The sequence below is a fragment of the Oreochromis aureus genome, linkage group 17, assembly GCF_013358895.1.
Source record: "Oreochromis aureus strain Israel breed Guangdong linkage group 17, ZZ_aureus, whole genome shotgun sequence".
In the NCBI taxonomy this organism is placed as follows: Eukaryota; Metazoa; Chordata; class Actinopteri; order Cichliformes; family Cichlidae; genus Oreochromis; species Oreochromis aureus.
The window spans coordinates 1680585-1703609 of NC_052958.1; the positions used below are offsets into that span (position 1 = coordinate 1680585).

The 23025-nt window shown below is 36.7% G+C and overlaps 1 protein-coding gene across 1 annotated transcript in view; it reads right to left on the minus strand.

Moving 5' to 3' along the window:
* Nucleotides 1–2625: 2625 nt before the first annotated feature.
* The window catches only part of LOC116322646 (receptor-type tyrosine-protein phosphatase C-like), a 118466-nt gene continuing 98066 nt past the window's right edge, over nt 2626–23025 (minus strand). The window contains exons 5-20 of the mRNA XM_039601021.1: nt 21793–21898; nt 10068–10082; nt 8030–8101; nt 7753–7872; nt 7543–7572; nt 7050–7310; nt 6730–6957; nt 6517–6636; nt 6194–6334; nt 5943–6086; nt 5408–5554; nt 4377–4588; nt 4223–4283; nt 3937–4036; nt 3727–3758; nt 2626–2812 (exon numbers count right to left, since the gene is read on the minus strand). Coding sequence (XP_039456955.1) covers nt 2763–2812; nt 3727–3758; nt 3937–4036; nt 4223–4283; nt 4377–4588; nt 5408–5554; nt 5943–6086; nt 6194–6334; nt 6517–6636; nt 6730–6957; nt 7050–7310; nt 7543–7572; nt 7753–7872; nt 8030–8101; nt 10068–10082; nt 21793–21898 — 1839 coding nt within the window. The 3' untranslated portion in view covers nt 2626–2762. The remainder of the gene's footprint in view (nt 2813–3726; nt 3759–3936; nt 4037–4222; nt 4284–4376; nt 4589–5407; nt 5555–5942; nt 6087–6193; nt 6335–6516; nt 6637–6729; nt 6958–7049; nt 7311–7542; nt 7573–7752; nt 7873–8029; nt 8102–10067; nt 10083–21792; nt 21899–23025) is intronic.

A 23025-nucleotide genomic window follows, 5' to 3' on the forward strand; every position in this document is an offset into this window, starting at 1 on the left:
TGATGGATTTCCTTGCTGTCACTGACGAACTGAATAATGGTCGGCCTTCTTCACCAGGTCTTAGTCACCAGGGGCTGAATCATCAGTGTCATATAATGTTTAAATGATGTTTCTGGATTTTGTCATGTTAAATGTAACACAGCTTGTAAAATGTAAAGTCTGGCTGAATGTGATGTTAAGCGGCTGTTTGAAATGAGCTGTTTGATTGTGAGTAGATGGCAGTTGAGGTGGCTGTGGGTGTGGAGCTGCTGTTGTAGCAGTAGCTGCTGCTGTGGTGAGGAGGTGACAGACGTGGAGCAGAATGAGAAAATCTTCAGTTAGTGCTATTTATATATAATTAAGAGATAAATAAAGATAAGGTGAAGTATAAGAACAGGTCATGATGTACAGCACAGATGGAGGCTGATTTGGTGGCCAGATCATCAAAGAGTGAAACACTTACATGTACCTCTGTTAGACAGCAGGAGCAACACAGGCCTCCTTACTGTTACTGATCACCGTCCCATTTTATTACCATACAAACTTCCAACACTTTAAAATGCTACTGAATGGCCCTGGGTACGCAGCTGCTTTCTTTCTCTTACTACAAAAAGATGTTTCGATTTTACAAACCTGTTCTGCACTCATGTCACCAACAAAAGGAAAAAAAGAATAAAACACTCACGGCTCTGCCACAAAGCAACATTACATTTCTGGAGGTTGGATGGAGGAAATCATGGTTTGCACATGGCTGTTGAACACAGCTGGAACGATGAACCTGGAACTTCAATGTGAAGTTAAAAGACTTCAGCTTCCTGTTTATTCCTGTTTAAAACAAACTGAATAATAAAACCTTGTTTCCAAATGAATTTAATAAAACTTCATTTAACAATGCAATAATTTTGCTAAAATTCTCTTTTGCCCAGTCTCAGTCTTTTCTTTTCTTTTACTTAATTTTTATTTTTATCTTATCACTGTTGTATATCAAATTTTGCACTGACTCACACAAAAAGGCCTTCAGTATGGGCCTGTGCTTCTGTTACAATGTTATTTCATTATATAATGTTTTTATTTTTATGACTTATACTGCTGATGTAACACAGAATCAATAAAGTATCGGATTTAAAAAATATTTTATTATTAAACAAATAAACAAAAATGTATTCCTATTGTTGACTCATGAACGCTGCAGCTGTTCAGATGTTTAGGTCCCTTCTGAGGAGGCTGTGTCTGTTACTGTTGTGGGTTTTCTCCATTTGTGAATAAAGGAAATGACTGAATGACCTTTGCACACTAACAGACAGGCTTACGAAGGCTTATTGAAATCTTGTAGCGTGCTCAGTTTTCTCAGGTCGATTCTTTTAAGTGATTCAGCTGGTCTGGCAGTAACCAGATGTGGGCGGGGCTAGTGAACCTGAACTTAGCTTTAGAGGAAAATGAGGCTAATCATTAATAATGATTCATTATTAATTCATGGGGGGATTACTCCGTGACATAGGTTTGATTGGCAGGTCTGGATGCCTTTTTTCCCTTAATAAATAAAATCATCATTTAAAAAGTGAATTTCATATTTGCGCTTTGTTGAATATTAAAATTTGTTTGATGATCTTAAACATGTAAGTGTGATAAATTTCCCCCCTTTTTAAGTCCACAAAACCCGCCTCTTTAAGACAGCCTACTCTAACGTCTCCATGCTCTTAAACTTTCTTTTATTATTGTGTTTATTTCCTAGTTTTATGCTTTTTTTATGCTCTTATTTGCTCTGTACAGTGTCCTTGGGTGTTTTAAAGGGACTTTTAAATACCATGTATTATTATTATCATTATAAATATGCAAAAACTAAGAAATCGGGAAGGGCAGATACTTAATACTTGACTGTCAAGTTTTCACAAACTGAAACTTTGTTTACAGAAAGTCACATTTCCGCTTTGCTACCCCGAACAGGAAACTTCGATCTAAACCACAAAGTTTTCTTTTAACTTTCTATTAGTCGATGTTAATGTCAGCCTCAATACTGTGTTAATAATAAATACACATTCAGCTGAGTTTAGTGCTTTCAGTGGCTTTTAAATGCATTCACTGTATCGTACAGTTCATGATAGTGTCCATCACTGTCACATATATTCCTTCAGCTCATACTATTATTACAATTTATAACACAACTGATTATCATAACTTTTAGGCACAGAACAGCTGCTCGTTTTTTATAGAGAATTTGCTTTTTTGTGATTTCTATATTTCAGATCTAGAACTGAAACTTCATCTGATCAAGTTTATTAATGTAAAAAAAAATAAAAAGCCTTTTTTAGGCTGGTGTAAAATATGAGATCAGAGTCAGAACTGATATTTTGTCATAAAAAAATTTGCTCGTGTGTAGTGAAGCTGCTGCTGCTGGAATAATTTAGGCTGAGTTTCTGGTGATTTCAAGGTAAATCTGAACAACGTTAAATAATCAACAACACGTTCATACATTATTATGTATTATTATCTTGACATTTATTTACATGCAATCTAACGGTGACTGAAAACAAAACAAAAACCCCAAATATTTATATTTATTAACATGGTACACATACATTTTTATAGTGCATTTTTAATGTTTATTTTACTAATTAATAGTTTATTTAAGAAAAAAAATATCATATTGGAGCTTTGGGCTTAATGTAAACAAAATAGTTTTTTATTGCTAAAATGGAAAAATGACCAAATGAAGACTGAACAACTTAAATACTAAAGATAAAGAGTTTATGGAGATTTAGTTTGATGCTCTGTGATGTTCTTGGTTACTGAGCTTCTTTATGATGCCACCCAGGAGGTCGTGTGTTCATGTAAACTGTGATAACACAAAGGAAACAACGATAAACATGACAAAGCATCAAACCGCAGCACGGTTATGAAACATAACTGCTCCTGCAACTTCTGCTGCAACCAGTTTTATTATACTTACAGTAACTAAAACTAAACTAAAAAAATTTACTAGGTATGATGAAACATTTTAGTTAGCCAGTTAAAAAATAACAGCAAAAATTAAACCAACTAAAATAATGTTGTGACCTGTTGAAACTATTTAAAATAAAGTGAATGTACAGCAGAGATGTCAAACTCGAGAGCTGCTGTCCTGCAGCTTTTAGATGCGTCCCTGCTCCAACACAGCTGAATCAAATGGTTGGATTATCTGTTCAGCATGTCATCAAGTTTGGCAAAGGCCTCATAACAAACCATTCATTTGATGCAGATGTGTTGGAACAAGGATGCATCTAAAAGCTGCAGGACAGCAGCTCTCCAGGACGAGTTGGGATCCTTTGGTTTACAGGAAATGGTCTCAGTTTGAGTCTTTGTAGTTTGGGGGAAACACAACAAACCTGATGAGGCTTTGGTACAGACGCTTTAAGACTTGGGACATTTAGATTTATGTGAGTGAAGTGCTTTCACAAAGGGTTGTGTTTTTATGGAAATATTTAACCTATATTTCCTAAATCTGTGTAATAATTAAAAAGAGAAAAATAACAACTAAATTCAAACTAAATATTTTAAATCAATAAAAACGAGACTGAAAGCAAAACAACTCCTGAAACTAAATGAAGGTAAAGAGGATTTCAAACAGAAGGACAAAATGATAAAATAAATAAAAAATTATTAAAAGATTCTAAACCAATATAAGACTCTTTACAACTACAAATAGTTACAATGTACCAAAGTATTAACATTTACATAGTTCATGGTAACAGCAGCTAAATATCTACATACTTGCTTCTGAGGCCAGATTTTCATCCACGTCACTGTGGAGAGAAGATTTACTTAAGCGTTAACGTCACACTGTGTAAAAACTGAACATAACTCATCACCATAGATAAATGTCCTCTAAAATAAATTGAAATTCATTTACAACAAACAGTTTTGTCATTAATAACAGATGAACTATAATATAAACTAACGATGTTGGATGCAGGCCTTTACCTCCTACGCTTTCTGAGCTTCCTGTAGCACACGCAGGCCACCAGAAGCAGAGCGGCGGATATGAGGAAGATCAAAAAACCAATGACAGCTTTGTCATTGTCTGAAAACAGGTTCAAACAATATCAAACAGTGGCTTTAATATTCAAGATACAGAGACGTTACCCAGCACAGTAAAGTGTGTGTGTGTGTGTGTGTAGGTGTGTGTGTGTGTGTGTGTGTGTGTAGGTGTGTGTGTAATGTGTAAACTGATTTATCCAACAAACTGTGTCATTGAATCCAGACTTACAGCGAGTGTGAGCAGTTTCTCTGCCGGGTTTGCTTTCAAAGTATCCGTTGAAAACAGTCACCTGTAAATACAGATGTTTATTCATAAGAAATTATACCATTAAAATAAAGCAGCCATTAAATAATCATATACTAAAAAGTAGAATTATACAAACCTCCACTGTGTAGTCTGTAGAGTAGCTCAGATCTTTGAATTCAAACTTACACTCTGTTTTATTCTGTGGTTTGTTTTCACCACCAGGATGAAGACGTGCTATGAATCTTCTTTTTTCTATTGGCCCTCTAATGTTGCCTCTATGGGAACACTCTACTTTAATCACATTATTCTCTGGCACAGTCACAGTCACTTTAGAGGGCCCGTCGGGTACTGTAAGCAAATGAAAACAGGGATCATAGTTTTAATATTATTTTTTATGTCCATCAGCAATGAGACAAAACATGTGAAAGTAAATATGTTTATGTTTGCAATGTTAAAACAATTCATAATAGAAATTAATTATTAACTATTGGAGAATTGATTTATCATTTTGTTTTCATGGAGCCCAGTTTAGATTTTATTTACAGATATGTAACTTTAAAAAACAAACTGTGTGAAAGCAGAAAACATGTGAATGAACTTCAGTTATCTCTTAATATTAAACACATTTTCCCACCAGAATAATATGAACGAGTAAAGCAAATTAACAAACTGACAAATTTCTATAAAGTCCCAGAGAATAAGACTCTGAATCAGCGCTGCTTAAACGACTGAACGTCTATAATTACTGTTACGTTTGTTCACTGATGACTCAGCATGTTTCAATGTTCACTGTAAAGTTTCAGAGTCTGATTTACAAAATGCATTTTCTAAGTTGATATGAGGGATGATCTCTGTTTCATGACATTTATCTTAAAAATATATAAATCACATTAATTATAATCAGGACTGTCACACTGAAAAATAACATTTGTTTCAAATCCTTCACTAAAATAAATGAGCTCTTGAGTTTATTCTTCTTTATGAAAACATCATTTTGTAAGTTTATTTTCTGGAGTGCTGTTCACCACCGAAGTCTTCATGTTGTGTTTTAGAATGATATTAACAAAAATAAAGCTAAACAAAGTTTGATTTTGATAAATCAAAGGTACAGATTTTGTATTATGTAGCTGTGTCGTGTAATTCTGAATATTTTGTTTGGTAACTCACCTCCAGGGTCAGTTTTTAGTGTAACTTCCTTTTTATTGGAAACTGTCCTGCCGTTGTATTTGGGTTGGACTCCACATTTATAATCAGTGAATGCTTTGAGTCCAGTAATATCACACGTTCCTCCATCAGGCTGAAGCTCTGTGATTCCTGTAACATAATGTTCATGAACTCTTTGTGGTGTTAAATCAGCAGGTCCAGCTAAAGAGACTTCAGGTGACTTTAGTTGACCTGCTGGCTTTAGTAAACACGACAACGACATGAGCAGCAGACTGAACGTAACAGGTTAGAGATCTGAGTATAAGATAATAATGCAGTGACACATCGTTATTTTGGATCATATTTCATATGTTTAGTGATAGGGGTTAAATTTCCAGTAGTTACCTTTCCTAATTATTATTAGCTCAAAATATAAACACTTCTGTATATTTTAATTATCAAATAAGCTGATTTTTTCTTAAAAAATAAACAAAAACAAAACAACAATTTAATTTAAGACATTTATAAAACATAAGTGAATCTAAATGATTGGACTTACTTGTTTTCTCACTGGGAGAACAACTGCAGTCATATGAGAGATTGTAACGTGTATGAAGGACACTGTCACAGTTCTTACTGGTTGTTTTCCAGCTCAGATTAATGGAAGTATTGGTTGTTTCCTTCTCCATGTTTATTGTAAGATCTGTTGAAACAAACAATAACAGTGAAGCACCTGTTAGTTTGTGTCACTTCAAACTATCTGAGGAGGAAAAGCTTCATTTCTCTGAGGTAAGTTAAATATCAACACACCACAGTCAGTGTTAAGGTGGACGGGTGGAGTTGTCCTATTGGTCCTGATGTTGTTGTTTAAGATCAGACCAGTACAGATGTATTCTGTGAAGGGCTCCAGCTCAGACAGCAGTTTGTTCACCTCATCAGGTTTGTCTTTTTCTGAGGAGAAACGAAGATGACAATAATGTTTTGTACCAAAGTGCATGCAGCAGTTATTCTTTGGTTTTACATTCAAATACAGAATTAAAAATAGATTCACAAAGAGCACAAAACACTCAGTCCTCTCATGTCAGGACTTTTCAGATCAACTCTACTCATAATGAAGCGGATATTCCACTTACCTGAACAAGTGTAATTAACTGTGATATTTTTACACTCTGATATAGTTGGTGACATTGGATCAATTTTTGCAGGAAGTCCAGTGGGACCACTCAGTTTACTTTCACTTGAATTATATAAATCTGTGGAAAAAATTAAAAAGACAAAAGCATTAAACATTGAATTAGCTCTAAAGAAAATGAATTTCAATTCAAGGCATAATGTTTTGTACGAACCAACAATGATGTTTGTGGTGATGCTAAGTGAAGGACAGTTTCCTGAAGTGAAGGTTGTTTCAAAATCAGAGCAAACGTCTCCGTGTTCGACACAGAAGCTTTTACCGTCACTGCTGCACTGATCAGCTGAAGTTACATTTGGTGCTGATATTGAAGAGCTGATGTCCCAGTTACTCTGGTAACAAACACATCCATTTATGCTGCTTTGCACTGTAATGTCTGTCTCACCTGAAACACACAAATGATGCACAAATATATTTGATGTTAAGTTTGTTAAACTACAAGAAGGTGAAACAACAATATAAATTATTTGTACTCACTCATTTCTTTTGTTTTAGTTTTATTTCCATTGCAGGTACACTGGAGTGTTTTATTGCCATCACTGTGAATAAATGTAACTTCATGCTCATATTCAGTGCAGGGCTTCAGGTGTTGGATGTTGTGTTGACCAGACTGATTAATGACCGTCTTGTTAATCACTCGTCGACCTCCTTCAATAATACTAATGTTGTATTCACCAGGGGTGAAGTTCATCAGGTTAATCTGCAGTCCAAACTCGATGGGTGTGACAGTGTAGGAACCTGAGCACAAAATCAAAGAAATTGTTACATTTTGTTCATTAACATCAATCAGCTGCTGAAATGTTTCATCTCAGTCAGTTTGTTCATGCAGATGTTGACCACAGTCCAGCGTTGGCTAAAACTAAAACACAATCTTTACACTCGTTAGAAAAATAAACTTTCACTAAGTGAGAAACGCTCGACAGCATCACTAGTGTTTGAAATCAGACGACATCTTTAAACTGACACTCACACTTTGGAGGCTCAGGAGTCGTCTCGGTGGCTGAAACGATGCATTTAAATGAGATCAGAAAAGAACAAAATCATTAGTTTGTGATTATGTAGCATGAATGTACAACAGCTCAAAGCACCTTACAGGTACTTGTAACTCAGCAGCGCCGTGTTCTTTGTTTATATTCACATGAATGTCATCACAGTCCTGTATGATAAAGAAACGTCCAACCTGCAGTGGGAGCTGTCACTGTGGTGTCTGTAGGTGAGGCCTGAGAGTCAGATGAGCTGCTGGGTGGAGTGGGTGTGAGTGAGGTCTCATTTGAGGTGTTTGCAGGAGAAGCTCTGGTTGCTGCGTGAGAGCATGCTGGAGGTCAACTTCAGGCAGAAATAGCTAACAGCTAACAGACTGGTTGTACCTGACATGATGCTAAACTACAAATGCAGGATTTTATCACACAGCTGTGCCAATAATCCATGAAACTATAAACTCAGGCTGAATACATTACCAGACGTGGCAGCTGAATTCACTGATGGACTAACTACTGTAGCATTTGCGGTTGTGCGTGGAGGTGAGGAGTCTGAAACAATTTTCATTCCAAGAAAAATAAATCAGCAGGACATAAAGATGTTAGCTGTAACTGTTGCAAATGTAAAATGTTCAGACTGTAACATTTTCACTCTAACAGTCATGTTTCATGTTGTTAGAAAGATGCTGTGCTACTTGTCACTGCTATCCCATTTCCTATGCTAACAAATTAAATACAGTCATATTAAAAACTAATTATTGTTTTAAAAACACAAACAAAATGATCTAAGAATAAGAAGTCACAGCTTAATTCAGAAGGTGGATCAATAAATAAGTTGAAAATGTTTCCAGAAACATGTTTTATAGACAATAAAAGACTAACTGTTGTTTTTTTACTTTCACTGATGACAGCAGAGTTTATGATTCACATGTTGGATAATCAGTGACTTTGTGTTACATGTTACTTACATGCAAATTTGATCTAAATCCTAACTACAGAGAGCGTCTGCTCTAATTTAACTGTTATGCTCTAATTTTTCTAGACTCACTGCGCTTGAATTCAAACGCATCTAAATTAAATTACAAGGAATCTGGTCGAAAGTCAAATTCAATGTGCAGGGACCTCGGGAAAAAGAAAGTATGGAAAAGATACATTATGTGCAAAGCTATGAATTATTACACATAATTGTATTTAATTATAAAATGAGCAAAGAGAGCCTGCCCACATTAAGGGTCTATACCCAGATTCATGGCATGTAGCTAGAGTTGCACCAACGTGTTAGTCTGCTTTAGTGCAGCTTAAAAACAGGCTGTCTTTGTCCCAGTATTCTGAATTTTGTGTCACTCTTGTAGTTTATTTTGGAGTTTTCAGTTTAAAGTCCTGTATTTGTTAGTACTTTTTAGTGTCTCTGAGTTTTCATTATTTATATTTCCAGTCCTCGGATCTTTATTACATAGTTCCCTTTTTGTGTCCAGTATGTTCCCAGTCTCATGTCAGTCTCTTGTCATCAGTGTCCCCGTGTTTGATATGAGTCATGTCCCCGTATCTGTCTGGTCTCTCTGTGTTTCATCATTTGTCTCCAATCTGCCATTTTTCCATGTGTGTTTATCCCCAGTCTCAATGTCAGGTTCACATGTCTTAATCCAGCAGTCCCCAACCTTTTTTTGCACCATGGACCAATTTAATGTCAGACAATATTTTCACGGACCAGCCTTTCAGCTGTCGCGGATAAATACAACGAAATGATCCGACCAAGACAAAAACTTTTGTAAATATAATAATAAACACAAATTCACTGTGTAACTGTGTAACTTTATTAGCAGCGTCCTCCTGAAATGCACCAACAACATTGAGAGCAACATCCTCCTCTCTGCCCCTTAATGCTCTCTGGTCGCTATGGTAAGGTGTAATTATTTCTTTCAAAATAAGACGCACAACTACAACACAGGAAAAGACCCAGGGAAACCGAGTTAACGATAAAAACCCTGAAAACCATAAATTTCACACCCGAGCCTCAACTCTCGCAGCCCGGTACCAAACGACTCCGGTCCGTGGCCCGAGGGTTGGGGACCGCTGTCTTAATCTGAGGATCATTGTGTTACTTCCTGTTTTATTTTGATAGTCTCATTTGTGATATTTTGCTTCCTGTGTCTTTGTCCTTATGATTCAGTTCAGCTGTGTCCCCATGTGTTTCCACGTCCCTTAATTGTCCTCCTCTGTGTGTATATTGTCTGCTTGCCTCTGTTTGAGTCGTGTTTTCCCTCATTGTGTGTGTGATTTCTGTCAGTCAGCTCATATATATATATAAGTATATAAATTGTATAAAATAAAATATATTGGCATTCACATATGGTCAGACCACCTGGAATTAACATGAAATGTAAAGATAAATATATTTTGGCCATGAAAGCATTTTATATGCAGAAAAACAAACATATAAAAGCATTTTTAATGATGTTACATCATGACAATGAAACGATATAAATTGAATAACATGAAAAAATACATTGGCACTCACTTGTGGTTTCTTCACCTGAAATTACAAGAGAAAAAAAAATTAAGTCAATTTAATTAAAGCATTTATTGTATATGCAGAAAAACAAAAAAGCCAGGATGAGTGGATAAGATCGAAAAAAGTTTCCAGGAAACTCGTTTTCGAGACAATAGAAGGTTCAACATTTTTCCCCTTTACTGATGACAGCAGTGAAACCTGCCATCATCTTACTGTGGTGGGAAATAAGTGTAACCCTTGCAAACAGTAGCGGTTTTTGATACGGGCGACACGGGCGGTTGCCCGGGGCGGCATCGTGGTGGGGGGCGGCATCACGGCAAAAAAAAAAAAAAAAATTTGCTCGTACTCATGCTGCCCCGACATCAGCCAGCGCATATCGAGAATGTCATAGGCACCGATCGGTTTTCTATCGCCCATTTGCTGGGAGTAAGGCGCCCTCCGTTTGTGAGGTGCGCCTGCTGCTGCGGCACAGGGAGGAGAGGGCGGGGCGGCGGGGGATTCTCTGGCTGGCTGGAGCAGCATCTAATAATCAACTGGCAAAATAAAAGAAAATAAAAACAAAACAACAAACACGAAAACACCGGACATCATGATACAGACTTATAATTTGCACCGATGTTTTTTCAAAATTCTATATGCGAAAAGTGAGCGCGAGAGCCCTCGGTGCGCCTGCGCGCTGCTGAAGTCAAAGTAAACTTTGTCATCTCCGCTACATACAGTCCAGTATATAGAGAGACGAGACGACGAGGCTCCAGTTACAGCAGTGCAAGTAAACAAACAATAAATATAAGAAGAGTAAGAAAATAAATCTACACTTTAGGACTCGGGGTAAAGGGATCAATAACAATTTAAAATTTACAGTTTGATGATTTAAAGTCTGGAACACAACCTGTTGAACGGGGAGGGGGCCGGCTGCTTCCAAATAGAGCGCATTTCATTCATAATGATGTAAATCCAAGCCCATTATGTATTCATGATTTGAATCCTGGGTTGTGTGAAATCCCAGAAATAAACCCTAGACAAAGTGAGTCTATGAACTAAGGTGTAGGTGTATTAGGTTATGTTGTGGTGATCCTCGAGTTGGGGGATTTGTACTGGAGTGGAAAATTAAAACCAATGGAAGATGGACAAAAAAAGTTCAAAACCATCGGGTGCTCAATTTAGAAAAAATAAAAAAGAAGAGAAGGAGAAACGAGCAAAAGATACAGGTAAGCAGATGTGTCATTGGATCATGGCAGGTCATCCTGAAACAATCAGAATCAGAATACTTTATTAATCCCTAAGGAAATAATGTGGGTTACAGTTGCTCCAAAAAGAAATGGTAAAAATAGTAACAGTAACAGACTAAACTCCAAACAATACATTATGTTACAGATTTGAATATTAATGAGTCATTGTCAGTTGTTGATTTGTCCTGTTCTCATTGTATGACGAATTATGATGGCTGTTTCTTTGCCGTTTGCATACAATGCATTAGGGCTGCACGATTTTGCATAAAATGAGAAACACGATTTTTTTGCTTAGAATTGAGATCACGATTCTCTCACGATTTTCTTTTCCAATATAAATATTTATTGCACTTATTAACTGCACATCAACTTCGTAACAGTTGAGACTGAACATAAAAACGATAAATGAACATAAAAACAATAAATGTCTCACATTTTGTCGTTGCCGCAAAATGTTGTACTGCTTGTAATTCCGTCTCCACCGTTGCTCGACACTGCGTGTATAGAGCAGGTAGTGCAACATTTGAAAAATAGTTGCGGGACTGTGTAGCGTTTGTCTAGGGTGTTGATCATTTTCCTAAATCCCTCGTTTTGCACAGTGTTGATGGGAGCCATATCTTTAGCAGGTGATAAGTGATCGCCTCTGTAATTTCTTTGTGCCTGCGGGAGTTCGACAGGTATGGGGAAGCGCTGTATAAGGTTCCCGTTATTGATGTTTGGGTGGTTGACTGGGACGGATTTTCTCCTGTCACTTTCTTGGCCTTTACAGCTTCGTCATCTCTCACGTGCTCTCCGTTGTTTTATCCCTGCCAATTTTAGCAACCAGCTGGCTTCTGTATCACGTGGTATAAGGCTCCGCCCTTGTCATTTGTTGCGCAGGAAGAGTGAGCGCTTGTTTTCATGCAGATTATGTCCCGGATCAAAATGCAGTACAATTGTCATCTTTTTTTTTTTTCTTTTAAAAATGAGATCGCACATAAGTATGAATTGAGATTGCGATTTTCTAACGATTAATTGCGCAGCCCTACAATGCATACTCTCTCTCTCTTCATATGTGTGTGTGTGTGTTTCTCTGGTGAAATTCAGTATGGTTCTGACAACAGTTTTATGTTAATGTTAATGTACAATCCTTAATATGTTTCATGTGTGTGTGTGTGGGGGGGGGGGCGCCAGAGAGAGTGTCCGCCCGGGGCGCCAAACAGGCTAGGACCGCCACTGCTTGCAAATGTATTTAAATCTTATTAACAGTCCACAGAACTGCTGCTCTAATTTAAATCGTATTCTATAATTTCTCTGGATTGCCTATGAGAGCCCAAAATGATCTAAATCACAGTCTGAGAGAAGAAATCGTTGGATTTCAGTCTAAAGTCAAACTCAGTGTTCAGCACTTCAGGCAAATCAGACAGGAAGCAAACACACAAATACATTTTTATTGAGTGATCAAGCTATAGATTATTACATATGATTCATAATATTATAATATGTACAAATCACGCTGTCCAGATTGTCAAATGGATGTACACTGTTAATAAATTGGTATAGTCATGCAGTGAGTTAGCTCAGCTTAATGCTGGCAGTGAAAGAAAGAAAGGACTCCAGTCATTGACTAAACTAGTGCGCTGTGGAAGTGGGGTTGATTTGGTGTCACGTGGGCAGATTTAAATAAATTCAGAAGACTAAAAAAAAAACCACTCATATCTAACGATCCAACAGAAGAAACTTGTACACCAAACGTCCTTAGCTGTTTCCTGTTGTCCATAATCAGATACACTGTACACTCAATAACAGAGGTGTGGACTCGAGTCACATGACTTGGACTCGAGTCAGACTCGAGTCATTAATTTTATGACTTTAGACTTGACTTGAAAAAAGGCTGTAAGACTTGTGACTTGACTTGGACTTTTACACCAGTGACTTGGGACTTGAATTGGACTTGAACCTGTTTACTTGAAAAGACTTGATATTTTACCCAAATCTAAAATTTAACATACATATTATATAAAAAGTGCGGACCATTAATTCACTTTATTCATTCATTCATTCATTCTTACCACACTCCGTATGTATGTGAGCGTGGGCTGTAGCACAGCCAATCAAATTAACCAGATTTGAAAAAAACAAGAACAAAAACGCTCGAGCCAAAAATGCTTCCAAGAGTAATTTCTTTCGGGTACATAAACTACGAAGTAGTCAACAAAAAACGAAATGCAATATGCAAAACATGCAAGAAGAGAATCACAGACGGAGATGGAACAACTTCCAACTTTGTCCGACATTTGAAGTTGCATAAAGAACGGTAGGTGGTGCTTTTTTTTTTTTTTTTGCTACGATGAGACAGCTGACTTAGCTAACTTCATCTTATTAGCAAATGTTCTTCGGGCTACGTTGATGATACTGTTTGGCTTTAACAGGTATGATATGTTTGTCATGCTATTTTAAATCCGGTCCTGCAAGCGCATCCAAGAATAACATGCAACTTGTTAGCTCAGAATTGTCGGTGAATGGTGAGCAGGGTCCGTTTCAGAAAGTGGGTTCTGTAGCTGTACTCAGTCTCTCTCCGTCTCCTCCCCATCATTAACCCCGTAGATTTAACCCAGTTTAGACTGACAAATATTTATTTTACCATCACATCACAATTCAAAATCACTGTGTTTAATTTGCAATTAGTGTATGGTCGTGTTTAACTTTTGCATGTCTGAGCCTGGGAAATTTTTTTTTTTTTTTTGTTCGAAAATCTGGCCCACCTTAGTGTGTAATTGAGTAGTCCTGCTATACATGGCCTTTTTCTTCTGTCATTTATGTCAATACATCAAATAAAATACTTGGATCTTATATTATTAGCTGTTGTTTATTTGCAAAGGTTATTCTCAACAGGGATGCTAGACAAAAACGGCGTTTTCTACAGACAGCCTAGCATACGCTCTCCACTTGCGAGTGAAAAAAGAAAAAACACCCCTTCCCTATTGGTGTTAGAGTTTACCATGTCAGCCAATCAAAAAAATGATAAGGCAACATGTGACATTTGGTTGTTTAGGGAGAAGGGAAGTTTTAGGAGTGACACCCATGACGGAAAGCGGGCGAAATGAAAGAAAGAGAGAGAGAGAGTTTTCATATGTGAGACATTAGTGACGTTTAGCGTGTTTGGAGGCTATAGTTAGTTTGTTGTGTAGTTATTGTTTTGTATTGTGTGTCGGTTAGACTGCTGAATTTCATATTTGATCTAAAAAAGCTGTCAAAGGCAGATTCCAGTGTAAACGCTGTCTCCACATAGAAAACTGGACTGTTGCACCTCCAGTTGTCAGACCTGCAGGGTTTAGGCCTGTGGTGTTCTCCTCTGTCTTATACTGAACACAAACTACATTTTTGGACTGGCACAAATAATTTGTGTGCCTTCTTATTTGATGCAGCACACCTGATTGTTCTGTAAATAGATTTAAATGGTTATATAAAAAAACGCCTGAGGCCTTGGCTGCATTTTTAGGTAAATAGTACCATATAACTTTGTTGTTTGCAAAACTTGTGCATAATTTTTAGAAATGTACAATTTCTATTTGCATTTCAAGTTATGAAAATGATTAGTTAAACATGTAAAAAATATAACTTTTTTCTACTCGGATTCTGAATTTTTGTCTGAATTTAGATCAACTGTGCTAATATAGTATACCAAAATGAAAAAATAACTCAAATTTCAGATATTTGAGGTTGTGCTGTAAATAATGATACCAAACAAGGCAAGAAAAACATATTTTAAAAGTGAAATATAGAAGTAAAATCAAAAGTAGTCAAGAACGGCCAATTATACCGGGACCCCAGAGGGTTAAAAAAGACTTGAAAGGACTTGAAAGTTTCGGGACTTGGGACTTGACTTGAAAGTTGTCTGTCTTGACTTGCGACTTGACTCTGACTTGCTTGACTTTACTTGAGACTTGACTTGTGACTTGAGGATAAAGACTTGGGACTTACTTGAGACTTGCAAAACAATGACTTGGTCCCACCTCTGCTCAATAATACACTCTTATCACAGTACCACATGTTACATGAGAAACTTGAAAAATGTTACTTTACTTGCTGCTAGATTAGCATTTTTTCATGATCAAATATATTTCTGTTATATCTCATGACTGTTGTACGCAACTAGGATACTGTATCTGGAATTTAGCTGTTAATTAATTTTTAGTTGGAAAGGACTCCATGCATCTGTATTATTAATTGAAATAATTTAGAAAAAAAAACCTTTGAAAAATATCTAGAAATTTTAAAAAATAGAACTTCCCTGTTTGAACGGACCTTTCCCCCAACGATCTGTATAAATCCTACTTTCATTTGAAAATACAGTATACACTAAATATATATGAAGTAAATTTAATTTATTAAAATTATTGTTTTATTAAATTTAATGTTTTACATTGTACTTACTTAACAAAATTAAATGGAAAATTTACATGTTATCAAAGGCAACTACAAACATTAGAAATAAGAGAAATCTCATGTGTCCTGTGCGGAAACACTTGCAGTGAGGACATTGATCATGTGTAGCAAAAATGTTATTAATGTATTATTACTGTGTTACTAAGGAAATGAACAATGAAGTCCTTTTGTATTTTCACATTGATCTGGCCATGTGTTTTATATCATTTCTGCTATTAAATACTCTTTTAATAGCAAACAAACTTGTTACTTAGAGGTAAATGGTGAGTTTTCACAATAAGTAAAATTATATACAAACTAAAAGGTACAAGAAACCAAAAGCATAAGTAATAACTGCTATTAAAAAACTAACTGATAAGCAGAGATCTAAAATTTATTAAGGAACAAAAGTCCTGAATATCCATATAGAAATATAACAAACACTTTATTTTATGTTTTTGCATTTTTAAACAATTTAATTAAATATCAGTAAAATACTTACAAGTACATTTGTCATACATCTGCATCTTATGTCTTAACTTAATGTGTGCTTTATACATCTTGAATTTTCTAAAAGAAAGTTTGTTTTAATAATAAACTAATACATTAAAACTAATAAAATAATTATTTTACAGTCAGTTTTTAGTTTGACTGCAAATGCAAAAATAATGCAACTACTAGAATGTCAAATGTGTTTTCTTACAGTCTGCATCAGACCTGATTTTAGAACAAATGTAAATTTACTTACAGCTGGCCGAAACGATGATCCCAGCCCAGAACAGCAGAGTGCTGAGACTGCACAGCTCTGCCATCTTCAGCAGTCGAGGCACAAATGTGTGGAGATCAGACAAAGATAATCACATATGACAAAGACGTTATTTCCTCTTAGCACTTACCCCAAACACTGTAACAGGAAGTGTTTCACATCTGATCAAATAAAGGAAGGTTTATATGTCATATTATAAAAAACGTTCTCAACATCTTCCATTAGGCTTTGAAACAAAGCTTAGGCCACTGCTCTTGAGGTCCTTTCAGGATGTATTGCCCTGGTCTTTAGCTGTAAATGTTAAAACTTGTAAGAGTTACTGTTTTCAAATTGCAAGCTCGTTTCTTTCCTGAAGAATAGGGGAAAATTCTGCCATTTGTTCCAGAAGGCAGTAACTTCCTTTTTGCCTCCTTCCTCATTGCATCCCATCACTACCTTCAGCCCACCACAAACCCACTCCATCCCACTCATCAAACTAAGTCATTCCTCAGGGTCCTTCAAATCCCCTTTTGGCCCAGGAGCAGTGGGGTTGCTCACTGGCTTTCTCCCTGCAATGAACTCCACACAGACTGCTGTGCAGTTTCATCACGGTGAAGAAATGCTCCCACGGAGCCTCGAACACAGTGAAAACAAACAAAAGTAAAACTATAGAATTAATAAGCAAATTTTGCTTATGGTTCCACCCTGACAGAGTTTTGTTTGAAAATATGGAGATATTGATTAATGATAATGTAGTGGATGAGAATTTCCAGGTTACTGGGAGAATCAGCAGTGCTGAGAATAGTGGGCGTATTAGTGGGAGGTGCTTAGGTAACAAAAGGTCATGTGCCAGTGTGACAAAGTGTTTGGGACTGTATTTATTTACAGGGGTGCACATAAGTGGTCCGCAGATGCGCCTGCGCTGTCAAAATAAAAGACGCGCACCAGATAAGAGGTTGCAACGCACGTTTGTGTACACAAGATTTCTGGAGGAGGACACATTTGTTTAGAACTCTTAAAGATGTCGAAGAAGCTCCTTTAAGCAATTACTTTGGTGTTCCTCCACCTCCAAAGAAATGTCAGAAGGAGTCCGAACCGCAAAAGAAGCGCGTATTCTCGGAAAAGTGGTTGCAGGAGGTGAGCTGGCTTCAAACAAATGATTTTCACTGCATATTCTGCACCACGTCTCTGTGCATTCATCACAGAATACAGACAACATCAGTGTCTGTATTCTGTGTGGGTGCGTGTGTGTGTTTTCAGCCATTCCATACATAGACATACAACCTTTCAATGAAATTAACGTGTGTGTATGAGGTATGCAGAAAAGCAGAAGTAAGCGTCTTGCTAACTATAAAAACAGGACTTGCAATAGTTCATATCTCAAATGTACATTTAAAGGTCTGAAGTCTTGCACTTTAAAAGAAAAGAACATGGTGCTTTCCAAATGTATAACATGGCTCATCTCTGGACTAAGCTCTAAATAAAGAAAGCCCATTTTGTCAGCACAGACACAGATAAAGGAAATGTTAGAAGGTTGAAAATAAATCCTCTGACTGTCTGGCTTCTTCTTCATAATGATAGCCATATTAGGACACATAAAGGCAATATTTATATATCTATATATTTTAGCACAAATGACAATATAAAAAATATCAGTTCCAACACTGTTTCTTAATGGTAGAATTTCAGGTGTGTGTGAAATTCTGTATAAAACCAGTAATATTGTGGCAACTGGGGGGTTAAGATGGCCGAATGTAGATGACAGAAAATAAAATACACCAAGACCAACTGCACCAGTCTGCTGATGTCGTCGACTTATCACCTTCTTTATCGATTGCGCTGCACTACCTCACAGCCAGGTATGGCAGGCCTTTGTCTTACAGCTAGATGAGTCACTTTAGCTGATTACTGATAACTTGGGGTCTGGATGTTTCTTTTAGAGGTAAAACTTTAAAGAAAAAGCACAACTAAATAACCTGCCGTTAATGAAGTTCTTTACTCATTGTGTTATTTCATTTATATGGATCAATGTTAAAGCAGTTCCTCAGGAATCTTGTAGCTCCCTGAACTGTGGGGATTTATGTGTTTGGTAGTTATTGAGCATGTTTGTTGTGTTCATGTGTATGTGTGTTCATTTCTTTGTTTCTTTGCGATTACCATCCACTAAAGTGTTTTAACAGTTTCTATTTTACATTTTTTTTGTTTTCATTGTGTCTTTTTAGATATTGTGATATTGATGTTAACCCTGGTCCTGCTGTCATCTTACACTGGGCTTAGACAGGTTTGTGGTGGCACCTGGTGAGGTAATGAACTGTGTGTGGTGGTTTGGAGTGTAATCACTGATATTAACAGCGCTCACACTGTGCTGCAACTTTGGTCTGTCCCCTTGTTTCTTAACTGAACTTTTATTAGGACCAGTGAATGTTGTTCTTTAACTGATTTACATTTTTTGTATAGTCAATAAACTTGTAACAGATCTTGAACTGGAGATTTCCAACTGCAGTGTTTGTCTTAATTTTAAAAGAGTGGCCACCTCTCTGCAGGGCCACAAGCGACGCTGTCGGCCTTTAAACATGCAGTATTTTCCAGTTTAAGGAAGTTTTTTAGTAGTGGATAATTGATCAGTGCATTAAGGGAGGCCATCATCATTCTGCACGAGATTGGTTGAGTCTGAAGATTCTGCTCATTTGTTTGTAATGTTTTTTCTTTTCTGAAATGATGCGGTTTAAAGACTTCCTGGACCATTTAGGTGGGCAGGGCCTACGTGAGGTGAAGTCTAGATTACAAGGAAAAAGGGGAAGCCCCCTGACTTGGTTTTTGACATTCTACGACAAACATGTGGTCACCTGTCAACGTTTTTTTTGAAAGGAAACAGAACAAGTTGGAGTCGGTTACAAAATATTCACATCCTTTGATGCAGTTGATGGAGTCGGTCCTTGCTACTGACCCCTGTAGTGTCCTTAATCATCACCATGTCTCAAGAGATCACTTCATACAGCACGTCCACGTAGGGCTGGGCAACATGAGGAAAATCTAATATCGCAATATTTTTGGGCTGTATCATGATATCTGATATAAATCACAATATGATTAAATAACGTCCACAAACAAATGTTATTTGCAACCATGTAGCACCTAAAATTACACTGGTATACTCATTCAACTCAGCCATTCAATATTTGTTTTCTACTTTGAACACAAAAAATCACAATTAATTGAAATATTTATTTTAACCACATTTGCACACAGAGGTTTTCCACAAATGACGATACTGTCACAGTAAGCCTGTTTCTGTGGTCAACACTAAACTTTTAACAAACAGAAGATCATAACAACGAAAAAGGACATAAAGCAGGAATTCTCGAGACAAAATAAAAAACAAATGAAACTAAAAATGTGCTCTTTTATGCTTATAAAGTATAAAAATTATAAGATTGAAAATGTGATGAGCTGAAGAGGACTGCTAGAGAGAGACCACAGATAATTACGTGGGAGATAAGAAGCGATTTGTTGGGTAGGAGATACAGGAACTAATGTAAACCCCTCTCCACCATGGTGTCATCAAACACAGGCTGAGGCGACTGAATGTAAAACAACAGCTGCAAATTTAAACATCAGCAGAGCCAGAAACATGCAATAACTCTGTTTTCAATCTAGGACAGTTTCATCAGATGTCTCAGAAGAAGAGAGATTAACTTCACCTTCACGACTTTGACCGTGAACAATATTTAAGGAAAGAACTATTATGATTTTGTTTTATTACAGCAAAAGTCACTGCTTTGTAGTTCATATCTGAGGTTTATGCAGGAACAAAAGTTCTCACAATCCATACAGGAAGTGAGTAAGTCAATTATTTAGATACTTTAAAAAAATAAAGGCGTTTAAAAACTAAAGTTGTCGTATATTTTTACCTTCAAACATTTAAACATCAATTTGTTTCAAATGATTGAATTTTATTAAAAGAATTAATTTGCAACAAAACCTTAAATAAAATTTTCACACTTACTCATAATATACCATAAATCTAAATATGCAGACATATTCAAAATAATGAAAATACTAAACACCTTAAAATGTTATCAAATTCATATTTTTCATTATTGCACCATTCAGCATCTGATCTGATATTAGCTTGAAAGAAATGATTATAAAAAAAGTAGCTGCATTTCCTCTTAATATGAGTGTTTAAAAAAACAACAACCACTTAATAAGAGGAAACTTGCTCTGAGTTGTGGTTCTAATAATTTTTTTTATCTAAAACTCTTTTAAACTTGACTCGTTACATCTACTTTGAGGTTTAGAAACAAATCTTTGGTGCTCAGCTAATCAGTTTTTAGCCTCAAATTAAGACAAAACAAAAAGTTTTGTGTAGGACTTTGACTCTGATGGGAACCTTGTACTTTAATTTGGCAGAGTTTAAGAGCAAAATCTGCTTTTCGCTCTACAAATCACTTTCTTTATTTTGAAAGTACAGTGGTATTTACATCATATGCTATCTGCTTAGCAGGTTAATTAAATTTGCAGAAAGAGGTTTTGAACCCGCCCATGCCAGAGCGCATAGGTCAACTGTGGATATGCCAACAGCTGATTGGCTGACAAGTGGGACAGAGCAGGGAAAGCAGTGGCAAGTAGAGATCACCAGAATGGATGAAATGTAACAACTATGTACACGATAGATATATTTTGAATATATTTATCTATTTATTTGTATATCTTTAAATATATTATTATATAATGACAACAAAATTGGATCATAATGAGGAATCCGGGAACCAGACAAACATGTTCAGGGACTAATCTGTGTAACGCAGACGTTGTTATAGTGGAAACCATTTACAGCTGATCATTAACATCTTTGCAGACTGAGGTGGGATCAGGGTTGGACCAGTAATCTGGCATACTGGGAGTTTTTCCCAGTCGGCCGAAGCACCTTTGAGCCACTGGATTGCCCAATCAAATCTCTTAAAGCCGCCGGCCCCTCCCCTACATTTGCTGTGCGCTCATGCAGCTTGTAGAAAAAGTTGTTTTTGTTGGTCAATTTCTTAATATTCTTGATACATTTAACAGTTTAAATCAAATTTTCTGCAGACACACAAATGTGTGAAAGACACATGAACAAAAACTAAAATCACCAATTCACCTGCTGATGGATACATATCGATCAGCTGTAACTGGGAATGTTACAGCTGCTAATTTGTGTTTGTTATTGTTTTTTTAAATATATTTTTCAGAGTGCCATACTATGTGAACAATTAGGAGAATGAACAGTGGGATTAAATTGGAGCTCTTATGGTAATGCAGCAAAATACTTTTTTTCTTTTACTGCTGGAATGAAAAACAAAAAACATACCAAACAATAAAGAGTTAATGGTGACAGACTTTGCTGCTCCGTGATGTCTTTCTTGATCAGTGAGCTTCTTTATGACGTGATCCAGGAGTTTGTCCGTTCTCATAAACTATGACAAGAAACAGGAAATAACAATAAAAGGCTGCGAACAATGTTACATCACAGTAATCTAAGGAGATTAGAAACAAAGGCGACTAAACCTCTTTAAGAGTCTTGAAGACGTTTCACCCTCAGCTGAGAAGCTTCTTTAGCTCTAAGAGCAACTGGTGGTGACTCCCAGATTTAAGCTCTGTTGGAAGTGTCCTTAAGAGGGTCGTTGCTCATCTGGCCAATCACATGAGCCAAGGTGTGAAAATGGGTGTGGTTCATTATTGCCCAAGGTTTCAGGTGAACCCATTGTGAGACCTTGCCCACCGATCATGTGACTTACTGAGGTCAAATGACCCAAGATGTGAGTGTGCATTAAGGCCTTAACGCACTCACTCCCAATGATAGAGCTACATGGCTGTGAGTCAGTTGTGTTCAGTGTTTTTATTGTAATAATTATTCTCATTTTGATTCATCTCGGTCCTTGTAAATACCCCTGTAATTCATTATTATCAGGATGTCATAAAAACTCTCATTAAAGCCGTTGGTTGATCCAAAATACTGACAGGGACTAGAAAGAGAGAGCATTTCCCCCCAACCTGGCTTCTCTTCATCGGCTCCCTGTGAAATCCACAATTAAATGTAAAATCCTTCTTATAAGGTGTAAGGACTAATCAGGCCCCATCTTATCTTAAAGGCCTCGTAGTGCCGTTTTCCCTTGTTGTTCCTAGAGTATTTAAAAGTAGAATGGGAGGCAGAGCCTTCAGTTTTCAGGCCCCTCTTCTGTGGAACCAGCTTCCAGTTTGGATTCAGGAGACAGACACTATCTCTACTTTCAAGATTAGGCTTAAAATGTCCCTGCTTGATAAAGCATATAGTTAGGGCTGGATCAGGTGACCCTGAATCCTCCCTTAGTTATGCTGCAATATGTTTATACTGCGTGTTTCTTTTTCACTCACTAAATATCACTCTGCATTTAATCATTAGTCATTATTAACCTCTGGCTCTCTTCCACAGTGTGTCTTTGTCCTGTCTTCCTCTCCTCTTCCTATAAAGGCCCTGGAGGCAGCTGTTCTCAGTTAGCACTTTGTGAATAAAGTTGAATAAAAATCTAACTGGATGGTAACAGCCACTAAATGTTTGGTTTAC